The sequence below is a fragment of the Musa acuminata genome, chromosome BXJ2-8 (genome assembly GCF_036884655.1).
Source record: "Musa acuminata AAA Group cultivar baxijiao chromosome BXJ2-8, Cavendish_Baxijiao_AAA, whole genome shotgun sequence".
Lineage (NCBI taxonomy): Eukaryota > Viridiplantae > Streptophyta > Magnoliopsida > Zingiberales > Musaceae > Musa > Musa acuminata.
In genome coordinates this window covers 47265696-47285642 of record NC_088345.1, presented here as the reverse complement: position 1 = coordinate 47285642, position 19947 = coordinate 47265696, and the positions used below count along the sequence as shown (strand labels likewise).

At 39.2% G+C, this 19947-nt stretch overlaps 2 protein-coding genes and 1 pseudogene across 4 annotated transcripts; 1 reads left to right on the top strand and 2 right to left on the bottom strand.

Annotated features, from left to right (window-relative positions):
• The first annotated feature begins 151 nt into the window (after positions 1–151).
• LOC135585215 (histone-lysine N-methyltransferase, H3 lysine-9 specific SUVH1-like) lies at positions 152–6292 on the top strand. 3 transcript variants are annotated; one of them, XM_065122132.1, is made up of 3 exons: positions 152–488; positions 1238–3457; positions 5935–6292. In XM_065122132.1, the coding sequence occupies exons 1-2, from the start codon at positions 323–325 to the stop codon at positions 3409–3411; spliced, it is 2340 nt and encodes a 779-aa protein (XP_064978204.1). In that variant the 5' UTR covers positions 152–322; the 3' UTR covers positions 3412–3457; positions 5935–6292. The 3 variants fall into 3 exon arrangements, with proteins under 3 accessions (XP_064978204.1, XP_064978205.1, XP_064978206.1); XM_065122133.1 differs by having other exon boundaries at positions 322–596; XM_065122134.1 differs by having other exon boundaries at positions 346–625.
• Positions 6293–6918: 626 nt separating this feature from the next.
• On the bottom strand, positions 6919–12199 carry LOC135619793 (zinc finger CCCH domain-containing protein 40-like). Its single transcript, XM_065122135.1, has 4 exons — positions 12038–12199; positions 10692–10961; positions 8764–8987; positions 6919–7886 (listed from the first exon to the last, which is right to left on the bottom strand). The coding sequence occupies exons 1-4, from the start codon at positions 12140–12142 to the stop codon at positions 7055–7057; spliced, it is 1431 nt and encodes a 476-aa protein (XP_064978207.1). The 5' UTR covers positions 12143–12199; the 3' UTR covers positions 6919–7054.
• An 858-nt stretch (positions 12200–13057) lies between these two features.
• Positions 13058–19051, bottom strand: LOC103995165 (GATA transcription factor 20-like; annotated as a pseudogene).
• Between the last annotated feature and the right edge of the window lie 896 nt (positions 19052–19947).

Here is a 19947-nt window from a genome sequence, read left to right as displayed (position 1 = left end):
AAAAAAAGATCAATATAATAATACATCATATTTGCCACATGAATTTGCTAAAATTGCCTAAAATTGAACCTTCTATTATGGTCAAAATATTACTTTATGTCTTAACCTTAATTTTTGTTCTTGCAGCAGATACGATTCGACGGCTGGGATCGCTTGGGTATTTTTTTGGGTCGGCGTCCGCTTCCCCATTTCGCTATCGAAACAAGGATCCGAGAAGATCTAAGGGCTGTCGGGGCTGCCACGATAGCACGGACGTGGTCCCTACCTTTTTCGCCCTCCTCTCACGCTCCGTTTAGGTTCCGACAAGAGGAGAACAATAAAGATGCGAAGGGGGAACCGAGCGACCAAACCCCGCTCCCAGACCTCCAGGTGCACAAGGCGAAGAGAGAGATGCGAGCAAGAGGAGCCGAGACCGCCCGAGGTCTGTGAGGATTGCTGCATCTCTACCCGTAGCCTACGATCCTTGACCTTGCTACTGGTTGTTACCGGTAATCGGTTCTTCGATTAGTGTCCCTTTTTCTCCCAGTTTGCTGCTGTCTTGGACCACTATTATAGCGAGAGATTTGGTCGAGGAATCTGCTTCCGCTGTCGAATCTGTGAGCTCTCTTTTGTGTCGTTGCGGCAAGTTAGTGCTTTTTGTGCTTCCGAGCTTTTTCAAGATTCGATTTTGATCGACTTCTGGGATTTCCGTTGGCTTGCTCGAAGATCCCTGAAGGGTTTTCGTAGATGTTCTTTTGTTAATTCTTTGCTGCTTCTACCGCTTTGATGTCTTTTGTCAAATGCTTTTAGCTTGTTTTTCTTTTATTCCCTTTGTCATAGCTTGTTAGCTTCTAAACATATAGCTGCAAGTATGTCTCCGCTCCAAAAGCAGTCGTCTTGCCTTCTGAAGTTGGATAAAGAACCTTTTTTTTGTTTTGTTTTCTTTTCCTTTGTATTCTTTAAGTGATGTTGGCTTATTTGCACTTCTTAATCGAGTTCATAGTGGTTCATTCTGTTAGGAAAAAGGAACTTTTTCTTCCTAGCTTTTCGAAGTTCGATTTTGATGAACTTAGCGGTTTTCCTTGGCTTGTTCAAAGATCGCTAAGATGTTTTGCCTCGCTGTTATTTTATTAGTTCTTTCTTACTCCTGATTTGGCGTGCTTGTAGCTTATTTTGTTCTTTATAGTAGTTCATGCTGTTATAAAGAGAAGGGAAATTACCTGAGTACTTCATTAAATTGGTTCTTCTTGTTCTGCAGCTTCCAGTGTTTTGTTTGCCATGGAAAGGCATTCCAATTGCACTCCTTCGTCCAGTGAAAATGGGGTCTTGGATGTGAAACCACTACGATCTTTGGCTCCGATGTTCCCTGCACCATTCGGCTTCAATGCTATTACACAGTCAACTGTCCCACCCTTTGTTTGTGTCACCCCCTTTGGCTCATCCCCTGCTGGCTCTGATTCATCATATCCTTCAGGAGTCCCACCGGCGTTCCCCCCTTTCAGCTTTCACGAAGCTCCCAACCAAAAGCCATCAAACCCTGACCCTGTCTCTTTTGCTACTCGTGTTGTAGATACTCATGTTGCAATGACGCCTGGTGCTAATGGCTCTCTGCGGGCCTCTCCATTCTCCACTTCTGCCAAGACACCAACCTCCGGTACTTTTTGGACACCATCAGCGACCAATGTTTCCATAGATGAGGATGAGGACCCTTCTCTTGATGACAATATGCCAGCATCAGGCAGAAAGACTAAGAGGGCAGGACGCCGAAGTAGCAACCAGGCGGGCAGCTCAGGGACAGATGTCAAGCGCAAACGACCTAATAAGAGTCTGAACACTGAGCTTCCCCTATTGCCCTCTTCATCAAACCACCCCAGGGAGTCTGTGGAGATTGTCCTCATGACCTATGATGCACTTCGCAGGAGGCTTCTGCAGTTGGATGAAGCAAAAGATGTAAACAGGCGCCAAGATCTGAAGGCTGGGGCCATCATGTCTGGTAAGGATCTCAAGGCTAATGCAGGAAAGAGGATCGGACCTGTCCCAGGAGTTGAAATTGGGGATATTTTCTATTTTAGGTTTGAGATGTGCTTGATTGGATTGCATGCTCCTAGCATGGCCGGTATTGATTACATGACAGCTAGTTTTTCTGACAAAGATGAGCCTGTTGCCATTTGTATTGTCTCGGCTGGTGGTTATGAGAATGAAGATGATGATGTCGATGTTTTAATTTACAGCGGCCAGGGAGGTAGTGGTAAGCATGATAAGAAGCAACCAGATGACCAGAAACTGGAAAGGGGTAACCTTGCTCTCGAAAGAAGCTTGCACAGGAAGAATCAGATCCGGGTTGTACGTAGTACCAAAGATGTTAGCTGTCCAACTGGCAAAATATACATCTATGATGGTCTTTATAAGATTGATGACTCATGGGTTGAGAAAGGTAAGACAGGATTCAATATTTTCAAGTACAAGTTGCTGAGAGAACCAGGGCAGCCTGATGGAATTGCGGTATGGAAAATGATCCAGAAGTGGAAAGAGAACCCATCATCTAGAGGCAGAGTCATATTGCCTGACATATCATCAGGTGCAGAAAACATACCTGTTTGCCTTATCAATGATGTTGATGATGAGAGAGGTCCAAACCATTTTGTATATGTAACCACCGTTAAACATTTGTGTCATACTATCTCAAAGAAGCCTTTAGAGGGTTGCATGTGTCTTAGTGTGTGTCTCCCTGGTGATACCAACTGCTTTTGTGCACAACAAAATGATGGTGATTTACCATATAATTCGATGGGGCTTCTTGTGAGACGGAAGCCTCTGATTTATGAGTGCAGTGTTTCTTGTCAATGCTCTTTTAATTGCCGAAATAGGGTGACCCAAAAGGGAATTAGGCTCCACTTTGAAGTTTTCAGGACAAAGGACCGTGGTTGGGGTCTCCGTTCCTGGGACCCTATCAGGGCAGGTACATTCATTTGTGAATATGCAGGTGAGGTTATCAGTAAAACCAGAGTTGAAGATGATGGTGAAGAAGATGAGTATATTTTTCAAGCGACATATCTTGGTGAGAAAGCTTCCAGATGGAATTGTGGGCCTGAGTTACTAGAAGATCCAGATATAAATAACTCAAATGAGGTGTTTAGACCATTTCCTATTACGATAAGTGCAAAGAATTCAGGAAACATAGCACGTTTTATGAATCATAGCTGCTCGCCTAATGTCTTTTGGCAACCAGTTCTATATGATCATGGTGATGAAGATTATCCACATATAATGTTCTTTGCAATCAAACACATTCCTCCCATGACTGAACTGACATATGATTATGGTCTGCATGGAGATGAAGCTGGTCAACAGAAAATTGGAACTGGCTTTATATCGCAGAGAGCTAAGAAGTGCCTGTGTGGATCTCCAAATTGTCGAGGCTATTTTGGCTAATTTTGAGCAACAATATTGAGTACATAAGCATCTACCTGCTCTCAAGGTAAGGAGCTGCTTTCTGTTGTTTGTTCTTTCTGGTGATATCATGCATCTTGGTAATCTTGCTGAACTAGATAAATAAGTAGTCACCTCATTGTCTCGCATTATCCTTGTAATTTTATTTATGGCGATTATTGGCTTTGTTTTTTGCCTCATGTTGTTGAAAAATCTAATTAGTCAGTTGGATTGCTATCTACATATGAGTTCAAGAAGACTTGATAATGAGCTGGTAGGATTTTTTAATACATTGTAAACAGGGAATATGCTTTATAAATAAATGGGTACACATTTTCTTAGAAAAGCTGATCTTTCCCTCCTTCCTGACTAGTTTCCATTTCAAGCCTCTTCCCTGATGGATGACATGTGACACCTTTTCTGATCACGATGAAGATAACTGCATCCGGGGGAGGATATTGTTTTAGGATAGGAATGAGGGGTTTCGTGTCCTTGTGGGGAGGTGATTGAAATTAGCTACAACCTATAAGTTCACCATTGTAAATTTGATTTTTATGGGTACAACTTGCTCAAAGATACTGTACTCGTTACCTCAGTCATCTAGAATTCTTGACATTGTATAATTAGCAACTTAAGGTCACACGTTAACATACTCTATTTAATTATCTTGCATCTTCATAAGGTAAAATGCAGTAGGAGTAAAATTAGAGAACAGAACAAACATGCAACTCCAATGATAAAAGCTTACATTTGTTTGTATCAGAATATATTTTCAGATGTCAAAGCATCATAAAATAGGATAAACTTTCAATTACCGTATATACCTTCATATTTTGCTATGGCATTCTTCCCAAATGTTGTAATTTATTATTTAAGAATGCTTTTTTCTTAATTATGTCTTTTTGAACTCAAAACTATATTCCAATTAGTTAGACAAATGAAGTCAGAGCAGCAGTGATATGTTTGCTGTATGTTTTAATATATGGAAGAACCTTGATATGCCATTTGATAATCATGGGAGTCAAAACATGTACAAAACACAAATACTGATGAGCTACAATATCTCTCCTTATGTCTATAAGTGTTGGGCTGGGAGTTGGGTTTAAGCTTGGCCCATATGATATGGCATCTGGTTCAGCCTGTCATGTCAAACTTAATAAAAGCTCAGTGCTTGGTACAGGCCTGTACCTTGCAGTCCCTTCATTGTCCATCCAGCCACCATGAGGGAAATATTAGAATGATGCATTTTATCATTCACGGCCAACCTATCATCAGTCCTCCTGGAAGTTATCTTAACTCTCAGTGGAGTGCCTTTATTATCAGAGTCATATATGGAAATTTTGAAAATTTCTACTGGCACCATAATCATCCTCTTTCTTTGGACCTCAATGATGACATCAGAGTTTGCGTAAATGTTTTCACTTCGTTGAGGTTGCTTCCACTGCCTTCCTTTCTTGGCTTCTCTGCCTTTGATGGCATAATAGACCATTAAAGGGGTGTCATCCTCCATTGGTGGAGCTCCTCTAGCTGCAATATCAAGGTTGTCGCTGTAAAACAAACAATGACAATGGTTAGAAGGGCTGCGAAGTGTAGAAAGATCAATGACATTAGGATAAGTAATGGGTGAGACATCTTGGGACTGATTTATGTGATTCTGGGTGAGCATGATCAGAACCTGAGACCATGTCAGACCAAAAGACTATTTGGGTTGATGACACAAAAGCCTAAAGAAAGCTGGCCTTCGCCAGGGCTTCCGTCGGCTCATAGCCAGCTCTTGTGGGAAACCATGAAACTAGTCATTGCTAATTCTTCTTGTAGCTTTTGTATATTTGCTATCATCAGCATGTTTCATTGTTTAGAGGCATCTGTATTGCTGCCACATTAATTTCCTTCCCAAGCAGAGGTCACGCGGACTGAAAGCCTTGGGAGGTAGTCAGAAGGAATCGAGTTAGACAATTGCCTTCGGGTTACAGCTAGAACTTCTATTAGAAAATTTCATGTCCAATATATTACCTTATTTTTAGTAATTTCATTGAAGAAAATAGAAAACATATGGATTTGGTCTCCATTAAAGAATTTCCTATTTGAAAACATCTTGTCTCTCCCTCCTGTGTTCTTTTAGGCCTTCAAACCCTAGTACATCATGATCAGGGCACAAAGATTGGCTGTCAAAAGAGGCTTATCGGCTGTGGCTCGTTCTCTTTATTTGTTTAATATCAGTGAACTCGTTTTACACTAAGATGAATAATTCAGGTACTGTGGGTTATCTTGATCCTTACCATAGACCAATAATCTTAATTTAGTATCGAGATTGCCAAATGTTGGTCAGCATTACCAACAGAACTACTAGGTTAATTTACGTTCATTGAGAAAAATTAATGGTAGGGTGGATGCTAGATTTAAAATTAAAGATATGTGCACGTTCTGATCGAGCTCTTAGTCTTGTAAATTCTAGATTTTAAATTTTCGAAAGAAGTGCACATTTGATGAATGATTTTTAACTTGTGATTTGGGTCTTCTTTCCAGTTTGTTGTGCTGATACCTTTGATGCATATGATGGGAGATGGTGTTCGAGAGGCTGTGGCATCGTCGCCGTCATAGCTTTGTGGCATTGTGACCTTTTTGAATGTCAGCAAATTTTAGGCAGGGGCAGATACAGTGTAGACTACTGACTGCAGATTTTGTTATATGTATTCACCACATGGTTGCCTTTAGGATGCACTGTGCAGGAAGTATTACTGCTGCAGTGAAACATTGGTGCCCGACATGCTCTGGAATTATGTTAGGCATTGTAGAATGTTGAGGGATGCATTCCCGCTTAGTGCCTCCATGTACAACATTATTGGTAGTTCAAGTTTAAACTTAGTTTCTTTTTTGGGGCAAACAGAGTCTGGTAATTGCATGGCGCAGGTGATTTTTTCTGCAGTTCCGACTTCTCCCCAGTGGTTTCGGGGAGCTTTCATTTGCTTCAACAGATCTGATACCATAGGCGATTGAGCTGGTTTCCTCGCCAACTCAACCACAACATTCTCTTTGTTTACTTGAACTCATTTTTTCCTATTTTCGATGCAAAGACAAGTGGTGAACACAGAATTATTTCAGCTAAAAAAGTTAATATATTTCATTTTAAAGATGATTGATGTTGAAATGGTACAGCACATTGGGCTTGTCTTGCCTGGGAATTTTGTGGCATCAGTTCGCTGAACAGTGAAGTACTGCCAATTCATGAGAGAGAGAGAGAGAGAGAGAGAGAGAGAGAGAGAGAGAGAGAGAGGCTCAACAACAACTAAAGTCTGTGGTGGGCGATAAATACTGAAGGTTTAAAAAACCGGTTAATATTGAACATGATTTCTGATACAGAGTCATAATACCAATATTGATCCGTAGATTATAATACCAATAATGGATCGAGATATAAAACCTTGTTTTGAATGCAGGTCTGGTGATCATATCATGGACGACTTACCCAATGTGGTGACAACACAAGCTTAATAGTTCCTGCATGCTTCCTTCACAACCAACCTCAAAAACCTTCTTGATGCACACTGCACTTAAGCTGGATACAAGTTCATATTCCATTTCAATACTTCATCGACAGTGATCTAGAAGAAGAAGAACAAGATTCACAAACAAAGGGATGTCAACTCTAAGATGGTCCAGGAGGGCCTCGAGTGTACTGCTGCACTGCAGGTTGTGGTGCAGGTGGTGGTGGTGGCGGTCGTGGAGCCATCATCGGTGGGTATGGAGGGTACTGCTGATATGGCGGTGGCAGTGGGGCCATGTACCCGTATGGTGGATAATATGGCGGCCGGTACTGACTCCCTTGGGGATGTGGAGGAGCCATGGGAAAAGCATGCCCGTGAAGATTTGGTGCTTGCTGCTCTGGCTGCTTCTCCGACCCGCTTTTGTTGTTGCTACCTTCTTGTGTCGGGACTAGCGCGCCCATTCTTTGAGGATCGGTGGACGGGTAGAATGTCCGTGCAGCTTGCGGTGGCGCGGGAATGTTGAAGTAGTTGAGGGGTGGCTGCTGGTGGTTCTCGGTGCCAGGTGGGAGCGGCTGATGGTTGCTCTGCTGCTGAGATATGACAGCCCTTGGAAGCAGCCCGGCATGTGTGACAACACCCTGTCTTCCGGCATCATCATCCTGTGCCTCTCCCTCTGGTTTTGAGGCCTGTGGTCTTCCCCACATCAGCTTTAATCTGAGACCCTTTATGACAAGCTTGTTAGCAAGTTCCTCTGCAGCTTTTTCAGCAGCATCTCTTGTTGTGTAAGTTACAAATGCACATGCTCGCTGGAGCACCATCCTGATGGATTCGATCTCACCATGGGCATAGAAGTGGTCCCTCAGATCCTGCTCGGAAATACGGGCATCTAGGCCACCAACATATAGGGTCTTTATACTCTCATCTTCTGGGGGATTTAGAGAAGGCATCTCACCAGCCTTGCTTAAAAGCTTCTGAGCAACAGGGTCATTCACTCTGAATTCAAGAAAAAGAGTGTCATTACAATCAATTCATCTGTTCAAGAGAAAATAAAAAATGTCGCTCGAACTAAATAGGTCTCTACAGACTAGAGTGAGAATGGAAATTGCAGATAGAATGATGCAGTGCTGCCTGAACAAACTCCTGATTCAGATGCTATATACTTGATTCTACTTGAAAAGTGAAATCCCTAACCATTTTCTAGAGCAAACTAAACCTAAACTAGAAACACTTGCTATCCCCGGGAATCATGTACTACAAAAAGGCAAATCCCACAGGATAAACTGGATAAGAAATGCAACAAACCTCTATTTAGTAGAGATTGTACCTAAATCAACATATCTGGTTCTAATATTTTTCTATCATATCTTTTGTTTTAAAGGGAATTTTTGACAATGAAAGTACCACAAATAACATCATGATGCAGATTGCTATAACAGAAAACAATCTGAAATATTAGAAGTATAATATAGATATAGCAAAGACTGCAATTTACTCCTATTGACTAGAAATAGCTAGTGAAATGACCCATCAATAGGCCTAATGAAACATATACTGGTCTAATAACATGGTAAAACTGCACACTAATACCAAATCAAGTTGGCACATACCAGGCATTATACCACTGTACCATAGCAATTGATAGCTAGCAACAACAACAAGAACAATAATAAAACTATAAGTCCCAACTATTTGAAGTCTGCTATATAAATCTTTTGCTGCCATTTTGATTTGTAAAAAGCCAGCAATTGATGCCTTGAATAGGTAAATTATTGGTAATGTAGATATCGATTGTGTTGACTTCCAGATAAATTTTCTCCACTTGTGCTGCATTATTGCTTACATTAAACATAGAGTTAGCCAGTATACATACCCATAATATCTATCCTTTATATTCTGCTGAGATAATTCACCAATTTCAGGCATCTCATGTCGATATGGACATTCAGCTCCACGAGTGCATTCACCACGCAAATAGAAACTACAAACATGGGCTCGATTTCTTTTATAGTATGGTGTTGTCCTTTGAAGCTTTAAGATGGTGTCATTTGGAAGCACTTTTCCATACGAAGATTCGTAATCTATGCCACCTCTGGCCTGTAAAAAGAAAATTTCAGCAGAGACTAACACAAACAACAAGTAGGGACAATATACTGTTGGATTGGTGTGACAAGAACGAAGAATAACATATCACTAGCTAATACCACAAAAACAAGCAATAAATATATGCGTAGATTATTAAGAAGCAAAAAATGCAAGCAAAGAAGCATATTGGTAGCTGATGAGAAGACAATCTACAGTAAGCTGTTTAGAGCAGAACTATGGGCTCAACTCCAGCTTGCATCCTATTTATGAATAAATTAAGTTGTTAATTAGCTAATTTACTAACTAGTTACAGTTGTATTAACCAAGGTTCGCAATATCGTACCGTACCGACGTTTCGACGTTCGCTCGGTACGGTACGAAACGACATACCGAGCGGTATACCGCTCGGTATATATATATATATATATATATATATATATATGAAAGAGGCGCCTCGGCGACGTCGCCTTTTTCTAAAATATTTATATTTAAATATATATATATATATATATTATTTTATTATTATTTTTCGTTCCGCCAGGTGGCTGGCAATCCGCGTATCGATATGCCGTCGGACCGATATGTACCGCCCGTACCGGACGGTATCATTCGGTATTGCCTACCTTGGTATTAACTGATTTTAGAAACCAAATTACTGATTTTTTTTTTTTTTTAATCATAAACTTACATCATGACTTATTCTTATGTGCCACTATGTTTCTTTCTAAAGGATGCACAACCTGATACACTAGGCTTTTGCCGTTGCTGACTTGAAGGATCAACATAAGCAACATTATCCTTACAAATACAAAGACTGTTTCGACGATTTGAACCTTGGTCAACCCAATTGATAAGAAGCAACCTTCTCATGGTGCCAAGACTTGTTCCATTCCACCCTTCAGTTACATTTCTCTTCTAAACTACCAACTGAAAAGAACAAAGGGATGCCCAAGTAATCTAAGATCTCTCCCTTTGTTTTCAGTTCTTCAACTTGCATATCAGGCTTGATCATCATAAAAGCACTTCAATCTACAGGAAAACCCCTTTGGGCTTTGAAGACATGATGTGGACGGACATGAAAAATACTCATGTATTCTACTGAGTCAAATTAAATCAACTAATCTGTTTTAAGGACTTTCTGTTTTCTGGAAGTGTTTTCAGTTCTTCAACTTGCATATCAGGCTTGATCATCATAAAAGCACTTCAATCTACAGGAAAACCCCTTTGGGCTTTGAAGACATGATGTGGACGGACATGAAAAATACTCATGTATTCTACTGAGTCAAATTAAATCAACTAATCTGTTTTAAGGACTTTCTGTTTTCTGGAAGTGCTTGAACTTTCACACAACTAGATTAATTCCAAATGCCAACCAATGAATCAAAATTATAAAAAGGTCTAATTCAAGTTGACTATTTCTACCCCACAAGTTAGCTATTCTACCAGCCACTACAATTAAACAAGGTAAATGTTTACAAAATCCACTTGTACCAGAAAAGCAGATAATAAAGTACACTGCAAGCAATAGGTACAGTAAACAACATTGATAAAGCATACATGACATGGAGTCCAGGTGAATGAATAAAAAGCACTAGAAAACAAACACACCAGTGTTGGCCAGGCAGAGAAACAAACACACACTCCACAGAAGAAAACTGAAACATAATAATCTGATGTGAATGGCAAGCAAAGGAACAAAAAAAGTGACTATCATACCCTGCGGTCATGTTCTTCAGCAAAATACTCTCTATTCACATCACTCTTTGGGATGGCATCATTAGAATTGATAGCGAGGGCAGTGTCCCGAACTTGAACTGGTAGACCATATTCAAGATCAAGGACACACACCTGGCAGACGTTCTTCAGCTTACAGCATGTCTGGCAGATCTCTGTCTTCTTGTACCTTGCATCACGTCCAGGCCTCCATCTGAAGACGGTGAAAGGCCGTTTGCAGATCTTACATTCCTTGTCATAATCAGCCTTTGTCTGAACAATGAGAAAGAAAAAAGCCACTGAAGAAACACATTTCCAATTACACAATAGACAGTTAAACAAGACCATAATATAGAAGACGAGGTCCACAGTGCAAGGACACCTGCACTTTTCCTCCATAAAAGTTTTTAAAATTATTTCAAATTTATAATGGAAATATATGGATGTGGAAGCAACCAGTACATACGAACCCGATACATATTGGTGGCAACCTACATTCCCACCCCAAGTAAACAACATGCTATAAACATGGAACAACTCAAGGTACAAGTTATTTCTTACTTAAGGATGTACTTCAGCCACCATAATAACCAAAACAGCCACAAGTTTTATTCATTCTTAGCAGTGGCAACAAAAAAAAATCGATAACAAGCCAAAACCAGGAACGAGGGAATCATTTGAAAGAACAGAAAAAGGGTTCTGTGTACTCTTCTATTAGTAGTGTGGGTTTCTAGTACTACGTTTGGACGGCAAAGTTAACCAAAGCCAAGCACATAAATAACCTTGGAACTTTAGCATCAGCAGAGAACCTCAGATTCCACTTCACAATGCGGACCACATCAGAGATCCAAATGAAAACAGTACAGGAAATAACATACTCCTCAACCAAAACCTCACCCGAATAGCAACAATAGCCCCAATCCAGCGCAGCAACTGTCGGATCCAAACCTCAAGTTGAGGGAGCGGAGCAACATATGAAGCTTCATCCTGATCGAGAACCTAACTAAACCAAAGGAGACTCTCCAAAATAGCCTTAAAATGTTACACGCGAAACAAGATCAGGATTTGCGGTCTCGTTACCAACCTTAAGAAATAGGCTTCCAAAAGAGTCTAATCTTTAACTCGAAACCTCACAAAGTAAGATCTCGTACTTCAGAGATCAACCGACTCATATCCCCTTGACCTAAACATCTTGAATCGCTCGGAGATTAGAACCTATATTTCCCTCAGACGGAATCATTGGAGTTCCTCCGAAAAAACATAGATTCCTCTACGAAAAAGAGCAAGAGAAACCAATCGAGCGGCACAATGAAGGAGGAATACGAATTCAAGATATGGATCGAGCGTACCATTCGGATGTAAGGGTTGTCGCCCAGGCAGGACTCGCAGATGATGGGGAAATCGGACCGCTCCCATCCGTCGGCCTGCGCGTCCCTCAGCAGCCGGTGCGCCATCGGGGAGAGAGAGAGAGAGAGGGCGAATTATGATGTCACGTGATATGGAGACTATGAGGGGCTCAAAAGAGATCAAATCGAAGTGAGCTTGACCCGAATAATTTAGGCCGGTCCAGATTCAAAATCCTATCGGGCCCAAACTCCGAGTAACCCGACCCGTCACACTTTTATCACATTTTTGTTCGCATAAAAATGGCAAATGATGATTTCGTTTCTAAAACATTTCTAAAAATTAATCGAGATGGAAATAGTATCACTTGTCTCACTCTGTCCAGTCCTCATACATATATTCTTTATTAATTTATAAATATAACTAAAACTATATACAATGATTTAACGTGTCTTCCCATATGTTATTCACGTTCGGATGGGGCAAAAATAATATTATCATCTATTTTATTTCTTACATTAATGAGTATCTCATACACTGACAATATTCTATTTTTCACTCTTAATGTCTTTCTTTTTTTAATAGCTAAAATAATAATTATAAGACGATGTCAAGACTTTATGATCAGCCTATATATATATATATATATATATATATATATATATATATATATATATATATATATATATATATATATATATACCATTCGATATTGCTATAAAAAACCTAAATACCGAATTGGTATCCTTGGCATTGATAAATATCAATAGGAACGTATCAACATAATAGGCATTTAAAATCGATTTTGCAAGTACAAAACTACTTTGCTCATTTCTTAAATTTCTTATTATTCATTTTAGGAGTCTTTTTTATGATCATTCTTATTATTTATTACTAAAAGATTGAAAATAGAAAACAAATAAATTACTTATATATAATTTTATTTGTATTTGTTTCTATTTTTAATCTTTTAGGAATGAATAATAAGAATGACCATAAAAAAAAAATCTCAAAATGAATAAATTAGCAAGAGTAAACAGTTTCATACTTGCAAAGAACGTTTAAAATACCCTCATAAATTAAATCAAATAAAAGTGGGCTTCAACACAATGGAAAAATGACAAGCCCGCTTGTTAATTAGGCAGTAATCCATCACTGATTCTTACTAGTTATTTAACTTCTTACTCTGTGAAGCACCTTTGCATTTAAAATGTGATCCTTTGCATGGCTGGACTTGTCATCACTGGTGAAAGCCTGGATAGAAAGATAAAGAGAGACCAGAGTAAGGTGAGTACAAGACAATGCCAAGTAGTTTTAATTCATCAACATGAGACAAACACCATGAGAAGATATATGGCAAAGGCAAATGTATGGTACTCTCTAAGATCGTAATAAATCAAACAAGCACAAGAGTTCACTCATAATTATTAGTCTCTCAAACCAGAATTCCTATCATGAGGAGGATGAGTCATGGCCATTGGCAGTGTTCGCAGGAGGCAGCTGCTCAGCTACAGGCACAGAAGCTCCATTCTGAGGAGAGAAAGAGTTGGTGACAGCAACTGGGAAGAAGAAAGCCAGAAACAGGTAGAAATTGCAACTTCGGGCAGAAAATGAACTCTAATTTACTTAAAGGCACCATTCACATGACATAGCTCTATGTGCATACATCCCACGGCATTGTGATGGTAATTGTGACATCCAAAAGGAGAAAAGTCAATCAAGCGACTTTGAGGCTTTGTGTAAGCAATAAAGTTCATTAGATGAAAATAAAACAACTTACCACTTCAATTCCTTCTGACGTGCCGCTTTGCATAAGCAAAGATGGATTTTTCGAGAGGTCCCTCAATGTACCCTGCAGAATCCAGAATAAGGATCAAATAATTCAAACATCAGAAGTTAACAGATGATAAATGCCAATTCTTCACAGTGCTACAAAGAAGCTCTGTTACTTTATGCTTCCTCGCATATACAACACAAAGGAAACCTAAAGATTCTGTTCTATATTTCATATAGCATCTCAACACACATTATAAAAAATACATTCAAAACACACAAAAGGCATCATAAAATATAATTCATCTCTCAAAACTGTATATCCAAAACAAACATAATATCAATTTATACAATCATCACGAGGTTGGAAACAGAGCATAAAGATAGGGCTCAGACCAATCCAATGCTTCACAATCTAATTTAATCCAATTATGATTTATGTCCAGTCTAAAAATTTAATCCAACTGCCATCCAAATCTCTTCTCCAGAAATTCAATTCCTTTGCCACTGCCAACAATGGTGGGAGGAAACAAAGGCATGTGGTCATTGGAGGTAGTAGAAGAGAGGAAAAAAAAGGAGGTGAAGTAGTAGTGAACGCCAATCTGATTTGGGCTAATCAAATCTAATGGTAATCAGTTGAAATTCACCAGTCTAGGCTGAGTTAACCAATCTTCCCATTTGTCAACTTCAACAATAAAAAGGGGGTGTAAGGTCGGCAAAGTGACAAAAAAGCAACTGTGGTTGTGTTTGTTGATGCCACAATGTTCATGTTTCCTAGTGCAAGAGGCAAAGATGAAAGATTCGTGAGAGAGAGTGAGGAGAAGAGCATCTCTTAGCCACTTCAGAAAATAGAAATAACATTTCAAAGAAGGGAGATGTTACGGGCAGTGTTGTCTCAAGCATGCACCTTGCTTACCTAGCCTCCTGGGCAAGGCAAGCCAAACCAATGGTGTCCCTACTGCATCAAGTCAAAGCCACTTTATCAGGAAAGCCATTTGTGCTTAGGTTCTAGGTAAAGTATGCGACTAACTTAAAACATAGGCTGCTGATTAACTTGACATATCAACACACATAAGTTTTCCTAATCCAAATCCCATAATGCCCTAAGATGTGGGTAGGAGAAAAAGATGGATCATCTGCAGATAACTAGACATTGTAGACAGCCACTGGAGATCAACGGATGATCGACGTTGACCAACATATAGTCAATGTTTAATAATTTTCTATTCCTTCTCTCTCTAATGAAGCTGTCTAGTTGTTGCTGCTTGGCCAGCTAGTGGAGGCAAATGTTGTTGCTGCTTGCTTGATGGCCATGGTAATTTCTGCTTCTTACACAGCAACGGCTGTATTGCTCGCCCAAACAATAAAGATGTAAGCATTTACCAAATTTGTTGGTCAGTGACTCCTAATTATTCTGCTACAGTATTTCTTTTGCTTTAATAAATGCTGCTTCTTTATTTTTTTTTCTCAAGCTATTCTATTAGTTCAAACTTTAAAGTTCCATAACTCTAGTTCTCGTTAAAGTTTCTTTTTAATTAAAGTAGTGCCTTGCTTCACTCAGGTTTGCACTTTTATTTACACCTCTTGCTTTTGAGCAGTCATGAGACTTGGTATCTTGAGTTCACCTCGTGTCTTTGACAACAAAGTTGGCAGTCTTTTAAAAAAGTCCTGTTCTTTCCCATCTCTGCATTACACAATGCTTCACCTATATGGTAACTAAAGAGGCACCAATGCTAATTATTCTAGCCTATCTCTGCATTACCCAATGCTTCACTTGTACGGTGATTAAATAGGCATCAAAGCCTCAATGGGTCCATCACCATGTTCAAAGCTCTAGATAGGCCACTTTAGCATTTTTTTCTACAATGGATCTATAACAGCTCTTCAGTGGGGTAGTATTTTTTATTACATAATTAAATTTATTTCATAATGTGTATTATAAGTTATTCTTCAATGTTTTTCATTTTACCTTTTATATTTTAGTTCCATTTTATATGTTGTGCAGCTGTGTAAATATACAAAGGTAAAAAGAATCTTATAGCATATATAATTTATGTTTTCCCAAATTTACTTTTATAATTTTCATTTTGATGTGTTTACAATCTTTATTTTTCAGTTGTTTTCATAGCCAACCCTGATCCACTAATAAGATCCAGTCATACCCTGATAGTAAATCCCCAGAACAATCCTGATCCTATGAAGCTTGGCAACCCCAACTCTTAACCATATCACTTTTACCTTCGACTTACTGTTACATGCCTGCATCCACATACTTCAAAAACAATCTGTTCTTGAAGCAGTCACAACAGTTCATAAAATAAGTGAATATAGCCAATGATATCCACATGCTACAGCTAGCAAAATCTCCAAATGAACTCAAATTTAATACTTTCCCATCAATGATTCTCTTTAGCAAGCTGAATTCACATGATTTATCAACATATAATGGATAGTGCAATACATTTTTCCATGATGATCAAAAACACAATTATATGTAAACAAAAATTACCAAACATGAAATATAAGACACTTTATTTGTTTAAAACCATGCCCTTCATATTCAGCTGAAGACTTGCTAACCAAGATTCAAGATCTGGTGGCAGTGCCACTGTGGCACAAAGTACTTGCTGATCACAGGTTCATACAATATGTATACTATGATGCTGTTCTCCTAGCATAAGCCAATGCCACGCATTAAGATCTACGTAAAATGATAATTTTGTAGCACCGTGTCATTTTATGCGGTGCACTAGCATGCTATAAAATAAACTGGCAGGAACCAGCACATGTTCATACATGGTGTGCAACAGGTTGTCATGAACTGACAGCATGGTCAATGGAAGAACTTGCACATTTAAACCACCCCAGATTCTGGGGCATGATATGCAAATACTTGAATCTAAGAACCAAAAGGGAACATCAAAATTTTCTTACATGCACAATAGAAACTAAGTCTGCTACAAGTTATGGAAAAAAAATCTCGGCTTCTCAGAAAACAAAAAATAACAAAAGGTCACAGACAAGAAGATGATTGTATAGAAGCAAAGAATAATTAGTCTGAACATTCATGAAAATATAAAAACTTCCATAACAAATTGATCAACATATAGATGTAACTACCTTATTTGCCCACATAAGTCCACAGGCATTGCATAGGGTCCTTGGTCCATCAGGTCCACGGCGCTTCATTGGTGTTTAATTTGAACTGATGCCACAATGATGACAACTGAAAATTTTCAAGGAAATGTCAATCGCAAAATCTTATGCAGCATCCTGTGATATATCTTGCATTAGAACTTAAACAATAGAATTTATGGTTGATAAATCGAAGATTATCCTGGATGCAAAAATAGAGAGATAATAAGATGAAAGATAGGAAAATAATAAGCTGAAACATACACAAGTTAGCAAGAAACTAAATAAAGTCTTTCCTTTTCAAATTGTCCCATGGGTGTTAATATATATACACACACATATTATATTACGAAGACCACAAGAAAACCAATATAATGAAAGGTTGCACCAAACAGCCATTGTTTAATTTAGAAGGATTTTGCTTTTGAATTCTCAAATAGCCATAGAAATAAAGTAAATGAACATACGCAGTTGCTGATGGAGGTCGACCTTCAATTGAACCCCAATGTTGCATTCCCTCGCAATTTGTGACACCCAAAGTTGCATCCTCAGGCTTTGATTTTGATGATCTGAACTGACCCCTGTTCCTCTGCATCCTGACAATAAGGAAAGCAACAGTAATGAAGAGCACTACATGCCAAAAGACATGCTGCAGATAAAATATCAAAAGGCCAGACTAATAAACTTAACATGGAGTTAAACAAAACATTTGTGAAATATCTGCACTGCATCATACCCAAACATCAGACCATGTGACATCTCAGAAATGCTTATGAACTACTTCCCATTTCCACCTCCTCTACCATGAACTTCGTAGCCACAGACCAAATATACATATTTGTAACAGTACATAGAACAGAAATAACAAAGTATGTCACATTTTAGGCCCCTAAACTAAATATAATCCACAGTATCAATATCTATTGCAAAGAAACTTTCATTTTTCACATAACTAAAATGTGGACAATGGCCATTCACATTGATCATATAACTTATTTAATTCCCAAGACATGCATCTGCAATTTCAAATACAATTCACAGAATATTACCATCTATTGATGCATTGAAGAAACTAATACGAAAATTGCAGACAAACATAATAGAAAAATCACCTCTTACCTGAGGGCAACTTCTTTCCAAACAGCATACCATATCTTCTTGTCGAAATTCCGTTCTTTCCTCTTCTCCCGAAACCTCAGTTGTGAAGCAACTCTGTGAGGGAAATTTGAGCGCTGTAAATAACCAACAGACAAAGCTGCAAAATTAGAGACCACCCATGTTTGCTAATCCATTAAAGATTATTTAGTCTAACAAGTACCTTATACGATGTATTCGAAGCTGATATATTTGAAGCCAAGCTACTAGTTATCCACGTCCTCCCAATAACAAAAGCACAGCTTGAACCTACAGGATAAGCAAATGTATTACTATTCTAAATTAAAAGCATTTGATGATATAAGAGGCTTTTCCTTTCACAAATGCAACCAAAAAAAAAGTACGCAAAATCTCACCTTTTCAGGGGACACCGAGTCGAACACGTATACCTCCCCATTGAAGGAGAGAGTGAGTTGATTGCTGGCGGCCGGAGGCACGATCCCCGCCTTTGGATCCCCCAAATTGCCAATATCGGGAAACGCGCTCCCTCTATCCGCTCCTACTCGACGGCACCATCGTGACCTTCTTCCATGCCGTCGCCGCCGCCATCAATGTCCTGGTCGTGCACGTACGAATAAAACGTCCTAGCGTCGGTGGCCGCTATCAACTGGGCCTCGCCGGCGCTTGTGGCGGGCGGATGGGCCGCGGCCGGCTGCCGAACGAGGCGAGCCGCATTCAAATCCGCCGGTTGGCCGGGTTTCTCACTCATGCCTCTTTCGTTTTAGTCGAATTACACAAAGCTTAACCATCACAGACGTGAAAACCGCAGAAAAAAAAGTAACCGCGATCTAGATGATGTGCGGAATCGATCGGTTTCGGCGGAAGAAAGTAATCGGTAGATGAACAGGCACTGATCCGATTCCGTAGAAGACCATGGGAGAGTCGAATTGGAGAAGCCCCAGAATTCTCGGTGTCCGATCGGCGAAGAAGCGAAGAAGAAATTTGTACTCACGAAATCGAAACCAAGCACGGAGACATGCTGGGAGTGACGTCGCCCACCGAGGATATATAATCTGAACCGTAGAATTCGAAACGTGCGGTTGTGGGAAATTATGGACGGCACCTTAATTTATCTTTTAACGTCGGGGGTAATTACATATTACCCTTAGCTAATCTATATTGAGATCCCAATAAGAAGTTAAAATATTTAACCTTAATTCTCCTTATATTACTACATAAATAAAAAAATAATTTTATTATTTTTTAAATTATTAATTTTATATAAATTTTTTTTTCGGACGGATTTTCTCTTCTTCTTCGTTCACTCGTCGCACCTACTTGTCATCGTATCTGCTCATCTGTCGCACCTACTTCTTTGTCGCTTATCTATCACACCCGTTCACCCACCACTCGCCCATCGCACCTATCGCTCATCACTTGTAGCTCGTCTGTCACACTTAACTATCACTCAGTGTGTCACACATGCTCACTTAGAAATATAGTCCTCCACAGGTAGAAAGGTTTTGCATGAAGGTTTAGACATCATGCATGGTGTGTAATATTTAAACGAGTGTTCGATCATTGAGTTCACATTAAGCAAAAGAGTAGCTTCTTACAATCCAAAAAGCAATTCAGAGACAAAACCTGACTTGTTCAAGACGCAGTTAAAGCTGAAAAGTGGATGATAGAATCATCTCAGAAGTGACATTGGCTACTTCTCTCGATTGGACTATGAAACGAATCTACTGTCAAGCAAACGGAGATCATCACCTTTTTTTTTTTTTTTTTTTTCCGACGATTGTAGACAAACAATAGCAAAATGTTTAATTCTAAAGCATCACAATATTTACAGATTTCAATAAAATGTAATAGTACGTGTGGATAGAGATGCAGTACCTAATAGGGCAAGATC